At 39.2% G+C, this 15,802-nt stretch overlaps 1 protein-coding gene across 1 annotated transcript; it reads right to left on the bottom strand.

The window, feature by feature from the left end:
- Positions 1–1,150: 1,150 nt before the first annotated feature.
- Positions 1,151–5,264, bottom strand: LOC149148341 (uncharacterized). Its single transcript, XM_089440574.1, has 7 exons — positions 4,858–5,264; positions 3,758–3,831; positions 3,176–3,335; positions 2,950–2,974; positions 2,410–2,496; positions 1,377–1,551; positions 1,151–1,228 (listed from the first exon to the last, which is right to left on the bottom strand). The coding sequence occupies exons 1-7, from the start codon at positions 5,156–5,158 to the stop codon at positions 1,151–1,153; spliced, it is 900 nt and encodes a 299-aa protein (XP_089296700.1). The 5' UTR covers positions 5,159–5,264.
- Between the last annotated feature and the right edge of the window lie 10,538 nt (positions 5,265–15,802).

Raw genomic sequence — 15,802 nt, 5'->3', positions numbered from 1 at the left:
CTAAAACCCTTATATTCTTCATCGGAATCCAGGGAGGCAGGCAAGAGAAGGGACAGTTGTTCCAGCGTATCCATGTCAGGTTTGGTGACTCTACCCTCCTCAGTATGCTTTCTAAATGACGATCTTCAGTTGCAACAAGTTGTAACTTCATGACACAATATGGTTTAGGGTCAATCAACTTTCTGAGACAGTTTCCCAAAACCTCATCACACCAATTTTTGAACCATATGACTTCTTCGTCTGATTTTGGTTCCCGAACGTGATAGAAATAACTGAGGACACGAACCATCCTAATTCCCCGCCCCTCGGTTATTACTTGCAGATTCTTTACGAACAAATTGTCAAACAACAAATAAAGAAAACAAAGCAACGAGTTTTTCTCTTTCAAGCAACAAAAAACTAAAACAGAGCAACAGGTTAATGTTAGAATGATTCAAGTACTTGCAGGCGATTGCTGCCACAAATCATCAATGTCGTCGGTCGTGAGCAGAGCTCCTCCTGGCACGCATAAGGCAAATGAGGCGAGAATGCGGTTAGGGGTAAGGTGGTTACGGCCATAACTAACCGAAGCTGATGAGAAACCCTGAATAATGATGCATGTGGGAAACAGATGTCAAGCGGAAAGAGGAAAATTTGTGCCAGATGTCAAACAACAGAAGATCCAGATGTCAGTCAGAGAATGAAAGTGTACACGACTATGTTCATTCAATGAATTTGTGATATTAATGCATAGTTCGAATCATCACATATTTCATGCACATTATATATATTCATATACCAATAAGAATGTATACTGAAACATGAGATACAAAATAGCAAGTGGTATAGAGGCTTGAAACCTTACAACTATTGTCATCCATAGGGGCAATCTGAATGGAAAACAAAAGCAGCAAACTAGTCCACTTAACTACTTCATGTGATATAAGCTTCATACCTAGTTTAATTAGCCTATGGAAACTGAACTACCTAGTAATATAAAATCTTCCTCATACCCAGAGGATAGAGTGGTTAACATATGGGGGTATCTGTGGTCCAATGGGTGATATAAGTATTTTAGAATATACCAGATAAAATAGTTCAATTATAGTGGCTCTGAAAGTGGCTGACGTTGATAAAAATATAAATAGAAAAAGACTATTATATAATGTGGTTACCTCCTGACAGCAGACCAGCAAAGGAATACAACATAAAGCCCCATAAGTCCTGATGTCATAAGGCCTGCATTAACCTGCATTTTGCAAAGCAAAACAATTCTCCTATATTAGCAATTTATTGTTTAAGAATTACACTGAGGAGCAGATACAACTCTTCAACTAAACGAACTTGTGATAAGTAATCACTAATAACTACATGTGAATTATGTCATTGGAACTTACTTTTGAATGTAGGGAGATGCTAGTCATTACTTGAAGAATAAGTAGTTTCCATGTGATGAAAAATATGTTCAGGACGCATGATGCTTTCGGAGCATACCAAATGTACATCAGTATGATTCCAGCCAGGGAAGCATCATAGGCCATCGTTGACATTGTAATCACTAGGATCCGACAGTGAAATTAAATTTTCTTTGTTCATCAGTGTTATGTCATATACGAAAACTGGGCGATAAAATAAATGTCATGATAAGGAGAAAATGGATCTCAATTAAAGAACAAAAAACTCTTAGATTTATAGCTTTTAAACAGGGGAGGTGGAAATTTGAATATGTTTTTGGATGCATTATAATCGATGTTTCCATGAGTTATAAAATTCAGATTTAGTACATTGGCATGTCAATTCAATATATAGAGCTGTGTCGAGCTGTGGAACAGATAAGGCAAGTTCTGTATTTTTAAGTTGGGATTTCAAGTAACAAAGTAAACGCCCATCTTCTGCATTACTCAAATTTTCTTCACTTTCTAAGGATGCTTCTCGTATTCGTCGATATGGTCATGAGGCAAATATGTGTGTATATCTGTAGATAGACAGGGCTTTATTTTTCTAATCCTACTTAAATGTTCTTGATTCTGTTATCTCCTGATTTTTGACAAGATCCAAGAAAGCAAACTCTAAACCAAATCTACATATTGGAACTAAATGATAAATGGCCATATGAATCTCAATTTAGGTATTCATAGCCATATGCCTTATCTGCATCTCGACTATTTCTATGTTTTTGAATTTCCTTATAGGTTATTTTACCCATTAACATAATTAATACCAGTTCGTCATCCAGTAATTTTCCTTTTCTTTTCACTCTGTAAAAGGAATTTTTTGTCCAATCTAGGGATGGCTTCAGCTGGATGAAACTGAGGGTAAAAAAATCTCCCAAACAAATTTTGGATTCAAACTTCAATTTTTTAACATATCCATCTTCCTTGAAGTTAAAAGAAAAAAAACGGTGAACATGAGGGGAAAGAGTTGTACCATCGTTCAACATTTTTCTCCAATACCCAATAATCATTCCCCCAGGTGATGAAATTGATCACACTGAAAAGTTGTATGATGAGAAATATCCTACCAAAAAAAAGAGAAATTTTGGCCCTGGTTAGTATTCCTTAACAAGCAATTAATTTTAGCCTATAAGATAGAAACCATAATATCCATTTAGTGATTGATCAAACTATATCACCCAAATGTAACCAATGTAATCCTGAATTTACCATGGACAAAAAGATAGCATCTACATATTCTCTTTTGGAAGACAAAGGTTATCTAGTCGTACTATTTAGGTTAAAATTGCAAAAGGTATTTTGATGACGTAGGTGATTGCTGTACGGGGGATCTGTTATATATCACTGAAATAGTGAAACATTGCGTGAAAATATCACCAACCCCCACCCCTGGATTTGTTTTCTACAAATCAACAAATGTAAAATTGATTCTCCAAAAGTCAATTTATCCAAGCAGATTGTTTGTGTACTTAAAAGGCACATTGTATCCAAAAAACGTGAAAGAAGAGAAGCATACCTGGCACCAAATCTAGCAACTTCACCTGCATCAATAGTTACAAAGACGTTAGTTTATGATATGTCATTTTATGAAGTCCATGTTTGGACAATTTTGATGTCTAATTGCAATTTGCCACAAAGTCATGAAACCTGTCTAATTTAAGCAGAAACAAAGTAAAACTTGGTAATTTGAACCAGATTTGGTATTGAAACAGATTGCTGAGAATCATTTTAGGTAAACTCACCATAGAATTGAATAAAAGCAGATGGAATAAAAAAGGGGATCACCATCAGAGCAATCCACATAAGGCTCTTCAAGGGCCACCATCCTGAATGCCACGAGTCACGACATTCATGCAACTTCGTAGTTCCAACTGTTGTAAGAAACATAGCGAAATAAAATATCTGAGGTGATGTTAAGGTAAACAGTTCAGACTCCAGAGGCCTATCGCTATGGTCCAATACTGTTGGGGAAAATAACGTGCTTGACATCGCACGAAGTGCCCGAGACGCATGTGCCACTTATAGTCAAATGGCATCGATACGCGGATATGATTTTATGTAAGTTATGTTGCCATGGTTATGCATTTGAAAATTGCCAAGGCCACTTGCATGTTAAAGCCCCCAGAAATAATCTGGTTTGTAACCAATGGGTGGTTAGTTCTGCATGAAAATTCAGACCTTGATACTGATCCGGATTTACCTTCTGTGAAAGACATGATGCCACTTCAAACTTAAAAAGCTCATGACAAGAAATTAGAATCCGGTATCCAACGTGTTTAAAAGCCAAACAACTTGTAAGGCATATAAATTTTAAAATTGGATACAAAGCAGCCCAGGCTTACTCGAAGCACACCTTCTGTACCTAAGCAGTCATGACCTCCTTGACAGCCTTTCAAATCTGTAAAAACGAAGATCTCAAATTCATATATATATATAACGAAGAAAACGGCATACAATGTAAATTAGGTTCATTTTCCAAAGCCAAATGTAATTACATGTATATCAAAAGAATAATAATCTAAATGGATGCAGATAAGTTAAAGAGCTATTTGAAAAATTCACGATTTTATGAGAATTTAAGTAAAGTTAAAAGTTGTAAAATCATGTGAAATGTCCCGAAGTGCAGTGAAGGGTCATCAGTATCCTTAGGTCAGCAGGTGTTCCATCTTATTAGCAGCCTATAGGGTCTACAGTTTGTTGTTTTCCATAGTGGTAGAGGGCTGTAAAGTGAGTCTCAAGGTTTGAACTAAGTCTCTTATTTCGTTGAGAACTGGTAGTGCATGAAATAATGTTTCTATTTTAACTTTCAAGATTTTGAAATCAGTCATATTTTTCAGCATACCATAATCATGCACACTGCGCCATAGCTGCTTACATGGTCATTCGTATCTTTGTGATCCTCAATTTTGGTCTAGGTTTGTGATCCCAATTTTGGTCATAGGGAGAAATTTGAATTCAAGTTAGAAAACCCAATTTAAACCCATGAGCTATACATCAGTTGGTTTATTTGGAGTTTAGTCCCATCTGGTCTCAGGTTCAAATCTTATGGAGAAGGGTTTGAGGTAGCTAGCTGTAGTGATAAAAACTGTCCCTTAAGGGGTTCAGGCCTACCGGAGTCTCACATAATAATGTTGGCAGCTTCATACAATAGCTCAAATCCTTCTTTCTAACATTGAGCTGGGGCCAACCAAAAAAATGTAAAACCCAATTTAGGTTTACAGTAACACCAAACAGGTATATTTAGAGGATTTGAAATTTCTAGTTTCGAGTTTAACAGTCCGAAAAGCTAGTAATGGACGGAATTAAAGCATTAAACTAATGTGCAATCAAGGTACACACCCAATCCTTTATTTGCAAAAGCTAAATTTCATTCGAAATTCATAATTGAAGCGAAAGAAACAACAACAGAACTTTTGATACTTACGCTCGAGCTCTGCTAATGCATTGTTACCATAATCCCGAACCATCCAGGCTAACAAATTTGTCGGGAGGAAGATGAACCCGTAGACATTTCGTGCCATATGAGGGTTTGGACCGTCGCATAGCTGGCTGCAGCAAGAATCTGCCATGAATTCGTGATATCTCTGTGCAATGGTTGTAGGCATCTCGCAATGGTATGGGTTCCCTGTCTCCAATTCGACCCGAGCAAAAATACTCTCAGGGTCCATCTGTATCCTTCCGCTTTCTCCAGGAAGCCTAACTACTTCATGCTTTCGGGTCTTCATGGTGTGAAGTGGCTAGAAATAGCTCGGAATTTAGTAAATCTGATAATACCCTCCCAACCTATACATTCCTGAGAAGATTCGTAGACTTACCAGAGCTTATCCATCCTGCATTATGGAATAAATCGATCCTATTACTTGCAAAATCTACAGAGAACTCGAATTTGAAACACTATAAACGAGTTTTTCTCTTTCAAGCAGCAAAAAACTAAAACATAGCAACAGGTTAATGTTAGAATGATTCAAGTACTTACAGGCGATTGCTGCCACAAATCATCAATGTCGTCGGTCGTGAGCAGAGCTCCTCCGGGCACACAGAAGGCAAATGAGGCGAGAATGCGGTTAGGGGTAAGGTGGTTACGGCCATAACTAATCCAAGCTGATGACAAACCCGGAATAATGATACATGTGGGAAACATATGTCAAGCGAAAAGAGGAAAATTTGTGCAGATGTCAAACAACAGAGAACATGAAGAGCAGAAAACGTATAGATATGGAGGAAGAGCAAAAAACAGACGGACATGGTGGAAGAAATCAGGAAGTTCTTGGAAATTGCTGAGAATAAACAGAAATTGCACGACACATATGAATGATTTGCTCGTTGTATGCCCGCTGAATGTGGACGCCATGTGTCAACCTTAGAAACAAAAGGACGACGAAAGGCTCACTCAAAGGAAGGCCGATAGGCCTAATTATCAGAGTTTAGTCACTAACTGATTCAATCAACGATGATATGCTAAGCCCTATGATTTTAATTTTAAATCTCAAAAATAACGACACACCGAATAAATTGATCACATTCCATAGGTGGAATTCTTAATGGGAATGACACTCCACTCTCCAGACGCTTCATCCTGCGATAATTCTGCTCCACATTCCATACACAGTACTGCTGCTAAATGCCAAACTTTTTTATGTCTTCTTAGAACTGGGGGCTCTTCACCATGGCCCGCGAGCTTCTACATAAGGTTGGGGTGAGACGTGTAAGGTACTCTTAGCAGACATTCCCTAATTAGTTCGGGTGGAAGAACGTCCATGATCAATGCAGGCAGTAGCCATAGAAATGCACGTCCCACCAATGATCTTTTTTATATACTTGAAGTCATAAGTCATGGCTGAAATGAGTGCGCTCAAATACCCTTGAAGAGCGGAGTAATGTCATGATAACATCTTCAAGTCCCCCCAAATAGCCTTGAAGAGCAGGAAAACGTGGAGCGCAAAATCGGAATCGGTACCTTTGAATATGCCTCCCCAGTCTCTTAAAATCGACAAGATTGAGAGCGGAAGTTCGAATTTTTTTAACTAAAATCTGGCCTTGTCCCGGCTTTGGCACAGGGAACTCCCCGAATTGCAAGACGTGTCGTAAAAACACGCTCTCTACAGTTTACTCAGGTTTAGTCTTTGGTTGTTTGGGGAAACGGAATGTTGGCGAGAGGAGACCCTCTGCCTCGGTCCCAATTGAAAATCAAAACAGATTTCAGGTAAAGCGCGGCAATTAAAAGAATTCAAATTTCATGGACAATGTATCCATACATGAATGGCATGCTATGGGGTTTACATGAATGACATGCTATGCTATGGGGACTAAACCGCCTGGAGGGCGTAGCGGCGGTCGACTGACGGCGACGGACAAGAGACATCTAGTGACCAGAGAGAAAACCCCAAGCAATGTCACATCAGCCGGGAAAGAAGAAAAATCCGTTTCCCGGATTTCCAAAAAGTAGCATTATAGACTATGCCTTATTAAACACCTTATTATACCCTGCAGTAGCACAGCAGGAAGTGTTGTTCTGCTACCCTGACTTGAGATTTTCTCTGCATTTCAACGCGTTTTCTTTGCTGGTTGTACATGAGTGCAGCTGTCATGTCAGCCCTGCTGAGACGTACCCTACTAATTATGGGGCCATCGCCTCTACACCTTCATCACTTTCAGTAACCCCAGTGGAACTGATCTGACTATACGATTATATTACATTCTATTTTGACTGTAATTTGTTTTCAGAACCGTCCTGCACATAATCTCAACATCGGAGTTTAGCATAATTAAAGCACATCCCCCCATAATAAAAGTTGGTAGCCTGCATTTCTATATTTGCCAAAATTATCTTGTGACAGAAGTGTCTTTTGGATAACTGTGAATTTTAGGGCTAATCTTAGCGACCTGAGTGGAACCCTATGGCTTTAACCATACTCACTGTAACAGAATCATCTAAATTTCTAATATTGCACATAATGCTCTTAACGTGACTGTATATTTTTGTTCAAAGATCAAGGATTTGATATGATATGGATGATGCTAACAAATCAACTAAGATGATTCCGACATCGACATCATTATCAACTTGATATATGCACACCATAGCGACGTTAAAAAATTATTCCAAAAGTTTAATAAAAAAAAAATTAATATCTTTTAAAGTAAAAACATATTAACTTAACAATGCTAGGACACAGGAGATTGTTTACTTTCCCAAGGGAAAGGAAAGAATTTTGAAAGAGAAACTAATAACTAGCATTTGCACCTAATGTTGCAAAGGAAACGCCGTAAGGCATAGTGTGTGGAATAATATTGAAATGTGAATGGGCTTTTGTGGGCTTTTTTGAAAGCAAGGGTCGATGATTCCGAGTATTAATTTGAGGAAGCCATGCCGAAAACTGTTGAAATGGAATGCAAGTAGCCATAAATTATCGAATAAACTTGTTTAGAGACCTTTGTTTGTAGTTAGTAAAAATTGTGTAGTTAAAGGTGAAGGTAAACGAATGAATCCACGCGAACAACAATCGAGTATCCATATTGATTTGGATAGGGTTATTTAAGAAATCATTATTCAAACGAGAAATTAAATTAATATGAAGATAAATTATATTCATTAAAATCAATTGATTTTGTTAACAAAATATGTTAAAACCATTGACAATGAATTGGTTGCGAGGACATAAACTATCAAAATGGTATTTGATCTTGAAACATACTTTTTTAAGTTTGAAATGGAAAAAAAAAAAATAGTTGTGAGGACATAAATGATCAAAATGGTATTTCATCTTGAAACATCCTTTTTTAAGTTTGAAATGGAAAATACAAATAGTGAATTGTAACATCCTTTTTTAAGTTTGAAATGTTGGACACAGATTGTCATTGATGTCAATATGGCAATACTCAAGAGGAGGAGACAGAGCATATCGGAGCCAAGAGGAGCAGACCATATCGGAGGAGCCACATATATCAGAGCAAGAGCAGCCATATCGGAGGAGTGCCATAGCAAGAGGAGCCATCGGAGGAGCTATCGGAGCATATCAGAGCAAGAGGAGCCATCGGAGGAGCAAATGAAGCAAACAGAGCCATATATGCCTCAGATAACATTATCGGGAGCTGTTCGGGCGATCAAAACCCATATATGCCTTCATTAATACTATCGGGAGTTGTTCGGGCAATGGAAACCCACATATGCATGTATTAATGTTATCGGGAGTGTTTGAGCGCCCAAAATCTACATATATGCATTTATAATAATCAAAGGCCTTTTTCCTTTTTGGCGGAAACAACACAAGTTAAATGTGTTTCGGCACATATGGACCCGATGGCATATATATATATATATATATATATATATATATATATATATATTTTGCCAAATCGACGATCGGGGAATGGAGAATGGAGGATGCGATATGCGATGGACGCGATATGCGATTTAGCGTTGACCGTCCGATCTGAAGGAATAATGGACGGCAGAGATCTAATCAGCGAAAGCCCCTTGGAGTTGTCGGAACTGTTCAAGGTAGCGATCGCTGAAATCATCCGGAGCCGAAGTCATATTAGAAAGCAGCCTAAAGGGAGATCGGGTCCGATAAAGAATTGCTTGCGAAGTGGAGAGCTCCGATATCCGAAGCCGAAGTCATATTAGAGAGCAGCCTAAAGGGAGATCGGGTCCACTAAACCTTCGCGTTACAAATCCGCCGAAGCAAACCTGCCGATATCCCGGACCCGAATTCAATATTAAAGGGAGTCTAAAGCCATATCGGGTACGCGTTCCGTTGGAGGATTGGGACTATTGTTTACAACGATTGCCGATATACATCGGACCCGAAATCAGTATAGAAGGGAGTCAAAAAGAGCATCAGTTCCACTCCTCATCGGAGGTCGGAGTAAAGGGATTTATTGTGATCGCCGAAATCCGGACCCGCCGATAACTATAAAGGTGGGCGGATAAGATTTGAAATCCACGAATGTTCATTTGAGCGGATTTACATGGGTTCCTGTGTAGTAATGTATATGTGACCGAAATCTTTATAAAGGGGTTTTATAATGTTTCCCATATATTATATGTGGCTATGGGTTTAAGCCTTAAGATATATATTGAAATGCTTGTGTTGACTGTATGTGTGGACACGGTTGGGCGGTGGCTTCCGATAGACATAAAAGCGGCAATAAAAGGGTGGCTCTGATTCTATAAGTGTGGCGGGTTGATTAAAGCGCTCGGTGATGGTTGATTAAAGGCTCGGTTGGTGGCTTCCGATGGGTGATTAAAACGCTCGGGTGGTGGCTTCCGATGGTTGATTAAAACGCTCGGGTGGTGGCTTCCGATGGGTGATTAAACGCCTCCGATAAAGCCTGTAAGGTATTAACCACAGGTCAAGGGCCGAGTTTTATTTAAGAAAGGGGAGTTTGGGTTTTTCTACTCAGATTTTGGAACACTTGTATAGACAGAAGAAGCAAAGGAATGGAAGCCGAAGTATCAAGCGATCAAGTGAGGAGGAAGCCAAAGAGCCAGCATATAAGAGGAAACGAATGGACAGGGGCATGGAGCATATAAAAGCAGCAAAAACAGAGAACTGTAGTGGTTGTGAGTGGACAGTATAACCTGAGTATGAGATAGAGGAAGCAGCAGAAGAAAAGGGGGTAGCAGAAGCAATGGAAGCTGAAAAGAGCGCAGCAGCACACCAGTGTATACCAAAGAGGTTGGAGCCTCAGAATAGAACAGGATTGAAATCCTTGGGAGTTGGTGCTCCTAAGTCCAAGATTGGTGTCTTGGCAAAATAGAGTTGGAGCCTCACCAAAGTCCAAGTTGGAGCTTGGCAACCAATTGTGACAATCTATTTATTGTATTTATTTTACTGCACGGTTATATTAATAAAAGCATTTATTCCTACTGTTCATTTTGTGTTCTGAACATATATGTTTTAACTAGTAAAACAATAGTGAGAAAAAGAAATACTGATTCACCCCCCCTCTCAGTATTTCCAACAATTGGTATCAGAGCGGGCTTCTTCATTCTAGCCTAACAACTTAAAGAAGGATCAGCAACCATGATGAGAAATCATGAAGCATCAGGAAAACCTCCTCTGTTCGATGGCACTAACTTTGGTTTTTGGAAGAAAAGAATGACTTACTATTTAATGTCCCTTGGACCTGAAGTCTGGCATTTTTGTCAAACTGAATACCAAGCGACTTCCACTCTTCCAACAGACCAAGACGAGAGGAAAGCCTACATTGCAAATGCAAAGGCCATGAACTCCATCACTAGTGGAATCACTGATTTCGTGTTTACAAAAATCATGCACTGTAACGCTGCCAAAGAAATGTGGGAGAAGCTAGTTGGCTTGTACGATGGAGACTCAAAAGTAAAAAAGGCAAAGCTTCAAACTCACAGAAGACAATTTGAAAGCTTGAAGATGGAATATGAAGAAGACATTGCAGCATACCTCCTCCAAGTAGCTGAAGTGGTAAATTCCCTGAAAGGATTAGACGAAAAAGTTGAAGAAAGTACCATTGTTCAAAAGGTATTAAGGTCTCTTCCAGACAGATTTGACTCCAAAATAGGTGCTATAGAAGAATCAAAGGATCTTGACACCCTCAAAATGGATGAACTCCATGGAATTCTCACTGCCTATGAAATGAGGAAAGGTGGTCCTAGCTCCAAAGATGCAGCATTCAAGGCCTCAAAGTCAAAGAAAGGGAAAGAAAGGAATGAGTGTAGTGATGAGTCAGATGTGGAATCCGAATTGGCTCAATATGTACGAAAGCTGAAGAGAGGATCTAAGCTTAAAGGCAAGTATCCTCTTATCTGTTTTAAATGTGGTAAAATAGGTCATTATGCAACAAAATGTCCTAATAAACATGACAGTGATGATGAAAGAAATTCTAAAAGAATGACATACAAAAAGAAAGGGTTCAATAAGAAAAACCTTCTCTCCAAGCAAGATGAGTCTGATGAGGATGAGTTTATGGTCATCAAAAAGAAATCAGATGAGGAAAGCGATCATGGTGAAAGCCAAGAAGCATTATTCATGGCACTAACAGATGATGATGACTCGGGGCAAGAAGGAAATGTGGATGAACTGTTAATAAGTGCCATTGAAGAGAACGAGAAACTACAAAACAAAATTATCTCTCTCAAAGTGGAAAACGAGGAAATAAGAAGGAGAGAAGATCTCTTGGAAACAAAGCTTAAGGAAAAAGAAGAGACTTGTGAAGAACGTGAGGCCGAAGTAGTATCTCTGAGAAAGGAGTTGGAGCAAATTAAAAAGGGCTGTAAAAGCTCTCAAATACTTGATACTATTCTGAAAAATCAAAAACCTCAACATGATAAATCTGGAATAGGTTTCAAGGGAGAATCCTCAAGCACTAAGAATAGTGTGAAAAGCTATGTCGATGCACTTTCCTGCAACCCAAAAGATGAAAAAGTATCTTATCAAAAGTGCATCCCAGATTCCAAGAATCAAGAAAGAGTTATTCCAAAGAAGAATGTGGAGTCGAATCATGGACACTACAGCAAATACAAACCTGTACTCCACCAAGGGCCCATCAAAAATCCAAAGCACGAGGGAGGAGTAATTCTCAGAAAGGAAGGCGAATTAAACCGTGGTTGCTTCAAAACCATATTTCTTGGACATTGTTTTCACTGTAAAAACTTCGGTCACCAAGCTAGACACTGCATGGCTCGCAGAAGTGAAAAGAAAACGCAAAAGGACCAAGTAATCAACTCATATGCTCCCAAAAGACAGGGACAAATCAAAACCTTCAATTCATTCGATCCCTTGACTAAATTTGATCTGATTTGCTCTTTTTGCTACAATAATGGACACTATGAACACAACTGCCCACTCAAAGGAAGAAAGACGAGTAGCAAGATCTCTGCAATGGAAAAATGCGGCCTGTCTCTATTTGCGCAAAATAATGGAAACCAGTGGTTTGTGGATAGTGGATGCTCAAGGCACATGACAGGAGACAGAAGGAAATTTATCTCACTGAGCAAAAAGGATTGGAATGTGTCCTTTGGAAGCGGAACTGGCAAAATTGCATGAAGAGGAACAGTTACTCTGATCAATGGAAAAGGAAAAGCTCAAGATACTCTACTGGTTGACGAACTCAAACGCAACCTTCTGAGTGTCAGCCAAATTTGTGATCAAGGACATAAGGTTGTTTTCAGCACCAAAGACTGTGAAATAAGGAACTCTGCCTCAGGGAAACTTGTGGCAAAAGGAGTGAGAACACCAGACAATATTTACGTTCTGAACAAAATTCAGGAAAACAAATGCTACTTGAGTCAGGCAGATGAGAGTTGGTTGTGGCACAAGAGACTTGGACATACCAGCTTCGAAAATCTGGTCAATATCAGCAAAATCAAAGCTGTACAAGACATCCCAAGGTTGTCCAAACCAAAGCAAGCAGTGTGTGGTCCATGTCAACATGGAAAACAGACCAGAACCAGCCACAAGACAAAGGAACACTGTACATCAAAGCCCTTGGAGATCATCCATGCTGATGTGTGTGGGCCAACTAGAAATCAAGCACTCCAAGGAGAAAGGTACTTTGTGTTATTTGTTGATGATTATACTAGAATGATGTGGATATATTTCATAAAGTATAAATCTGAAACTTTTGAGTGTTTTAAGAATCTAAAAGCCCTTATAGAAAACGAAAAAGATTCAAAAATTAAGTGTCTCAGAATAGACAGAGGAGGAGAATTCACATCAAACGAGTTCAATGAGTTCTGCAATATTCATGGAATTAAAAGGGAATTCTCAGCTGCCAGAACACCTCAGCAAAATGGGGTAGTTGAAAGACGAAACCGAATTGTCCAAGAAATGGCAAGAACCATGATGTTAGCAGCAGACCTACAACCTAAATTCTGGAGGGAAGCAGTAGGGACAATATTCTATACATTGAATCGGACTCAATTAAGACCAAATTGTGACAAAACTCCTTATGAGCTATGGAAAGGAAGACCTGCTTCGGTGAAGTACTTCAAAATATTTGGAAGCAAGTGCTTCATAAAAATTAATGATGGTTCACCTGGAAAATTTGATTCTCGGGTTGATGAGGGGATATTTCTTGGATACTCCCCACGGAGCAAGGCTTACAAGTGCTACAATTTTCGACTGAAGAAAATAGTGGAAAGCATCGATGTTAAGGTTGATGAAGATCTTCCAGAAAAGGAAATTGAAGAACAGGAAGATGACTTTCTCATTGAAGAAGAAGAGATAGATGATGAAGAAGAAGAAGAGGAAAGAGAACCGTTTCATACTCCTTCAAAGATGAAGTATGTAGAAAGATACCATCCAGAAGAACAGATCATTGGCGATAAAGATGAAGGTGTGCAGACCAGAAGAAGGATAACAACCTCACCCAAGAGAAAAGCCATTGCCCTCCTATCTATGATAGAACCAGAAACATTCACAGAAGCAAGTAAGGATCCTCATTGGGTAAAAGCAATGGAAGAAGAAATGTCCCAAATTGAGAAGAACAAGACATGGGAGCTGGTACCTCATCCGAAGGACAAAAACATAATAGGAACCAAATGGGTGTTCAAAAATAAAATGAATGAGGAAGGACAGGTTATCAGAAACAAGGCAAGACTTGTTTGCAAAGGCTATTCGCAAATTGAAGGAGTTGACTTTGAAGAGACGTTTGCACCAGTGGCCCGTATGGAAGCTATCAAGATGTTTTTAGCATTTGCTTGCTCGAAAGGATTCAAAATCTATCAAATGGACGTGAAATCAACATTTCTAAATGGGGAACTCAAGGAGGAAGTCTACATGGAGCAGCCAGAAGGTTTTGATCTGACAGCGGGAAAGGACCTAGTCTATAAGTTGAAAAAGGCTTTGTATGGGCTGAAACAAGCTCCTAGAGATTTGTATGCAAGACTGGATAACTATCTCCAACAACAAGGCTTCAAAAAGGGAGTGGCTGGAAGCAATCTATACATAAAGACAGATCAAGGTAAGTTACTAGTTGCTCTTGTTTATGTCGATGATCTGATTTTTGCTAGTAATAATGATGAAATGAGCCATGAATTTTCTCAAAGCATGGCAAAAGAATTTGAGATGTCAATGATAGGTGAACTATCCCACTTCCTTGGACTTCAAGTATCTCAAACCAGAGTAGGATTGTATATATCTCAAGCCAAATATCTAAAAGACATGCTCAAAAAATATGGAATGGAGGACTGTGCACCCATGAGCACCCCCATGACCACAAACTGCAAACTGAGCAAAGATGATGACTCCCCTCTAGTAGATGCAACTCATTACAGGTCAATGATTGGAGCCCTCCTATACTTAACAGCTACACGACCTGACATAATGCAAGCAGTAGGAATGGTGGGAAGATTTCAATCGGCTCCCAAACAATCTCATTTTTTAACTATAAAAAGAATTCTCAGATATTTGAAGGGAACTTCTGATTTTGGTCTCTGTTACCCAAAGTGTTCAACATTGACTGTAACTGCATACACCGATGCTGATTGGGCTGGAAATATAGATGATCGGAAAAGTACTAGTGGAAATGCATTCTTCCTAAGAGACTGTTTGGTATCCTGGCTCAGCAAAAAAAATCATCCATATCATTATCCACAACCGAAACCGAGTATATTGCTGTAGCAGACTGTTGTACTCAGATACTATGGATGAAGGAAGTGCTAAAGGATGTAAACATATGTACAGATCAACCAATTATTGTTTATTGTGACAACACTAGGGCTATCAGTCTCAGTAAAAATTCAGTGATGCACTCAAGAACCAAACATATACCAATCAAGTATCATTTCCTCCGTGAGCAAGTAGCTGAACAAAACATCGCTCTGGAATATATAAGTACTAAGGAGCAGATAGCTGATATTTTCACTAAACCTCTTCCTCGGGAAGCATTCGAACACCTGTGACAAAAGATGGGGGTTATTTCTTTATCATCACTCAAGTCTATTCATAAAGATGCAGCTGGACAGGGGGAGCAACTTGACAGGGGGAGTTCGTGTGCATTCCTTTGCCATTGATGTCAAAGGGGGAGAAAGTAGAAGAATATTGCCATCAATAACAAAGGGGGAGATTGTTGGACACAGATTGTCATTGATGTCAATATGGCAATACTCAAGAGGAGGAGACAGAGCATATCAGAGCCAAGAGGAGCAGACCATATCGGAGGAGCCACATATACCAGAGCAAGAGGAGCCATCGGAGGAGCTATCGGAGCATATCGGAGCAAGAGGAGCCATCGGAGGAGAAAATGAAGCAAACAGAGCCATATATGCCTCAAATAACATTATCGGGAGCTGTTCGATCGATCAAAACCCATATATGCCTTCATTAATACTATCGGGAGTTGTTCGAGCAATGGAAACCCACATATGCATGTATTAATGTTATCGA

This window comes from Pinus tabuliformis, chromosome 9, assembly GCF_031772625.1.
Source record: "Pinus tabuliformis cultivar Carrire ecotype Pingquan chromosome 9, CPIR1, whole genome shotgun sequence".
Classification (NCBI taxonomy): Eukaryota; Viridiplantae; Streptophyta; class Pinopsida; order Pinales; family Pinaceae; genus Pinus; species Pinus tabuliformis.
The sequence above is the reverse complement of the archived record's forward strand: the minus strand, read 5'-3'. Positions and strand labels throughout refer to the sequence as shown.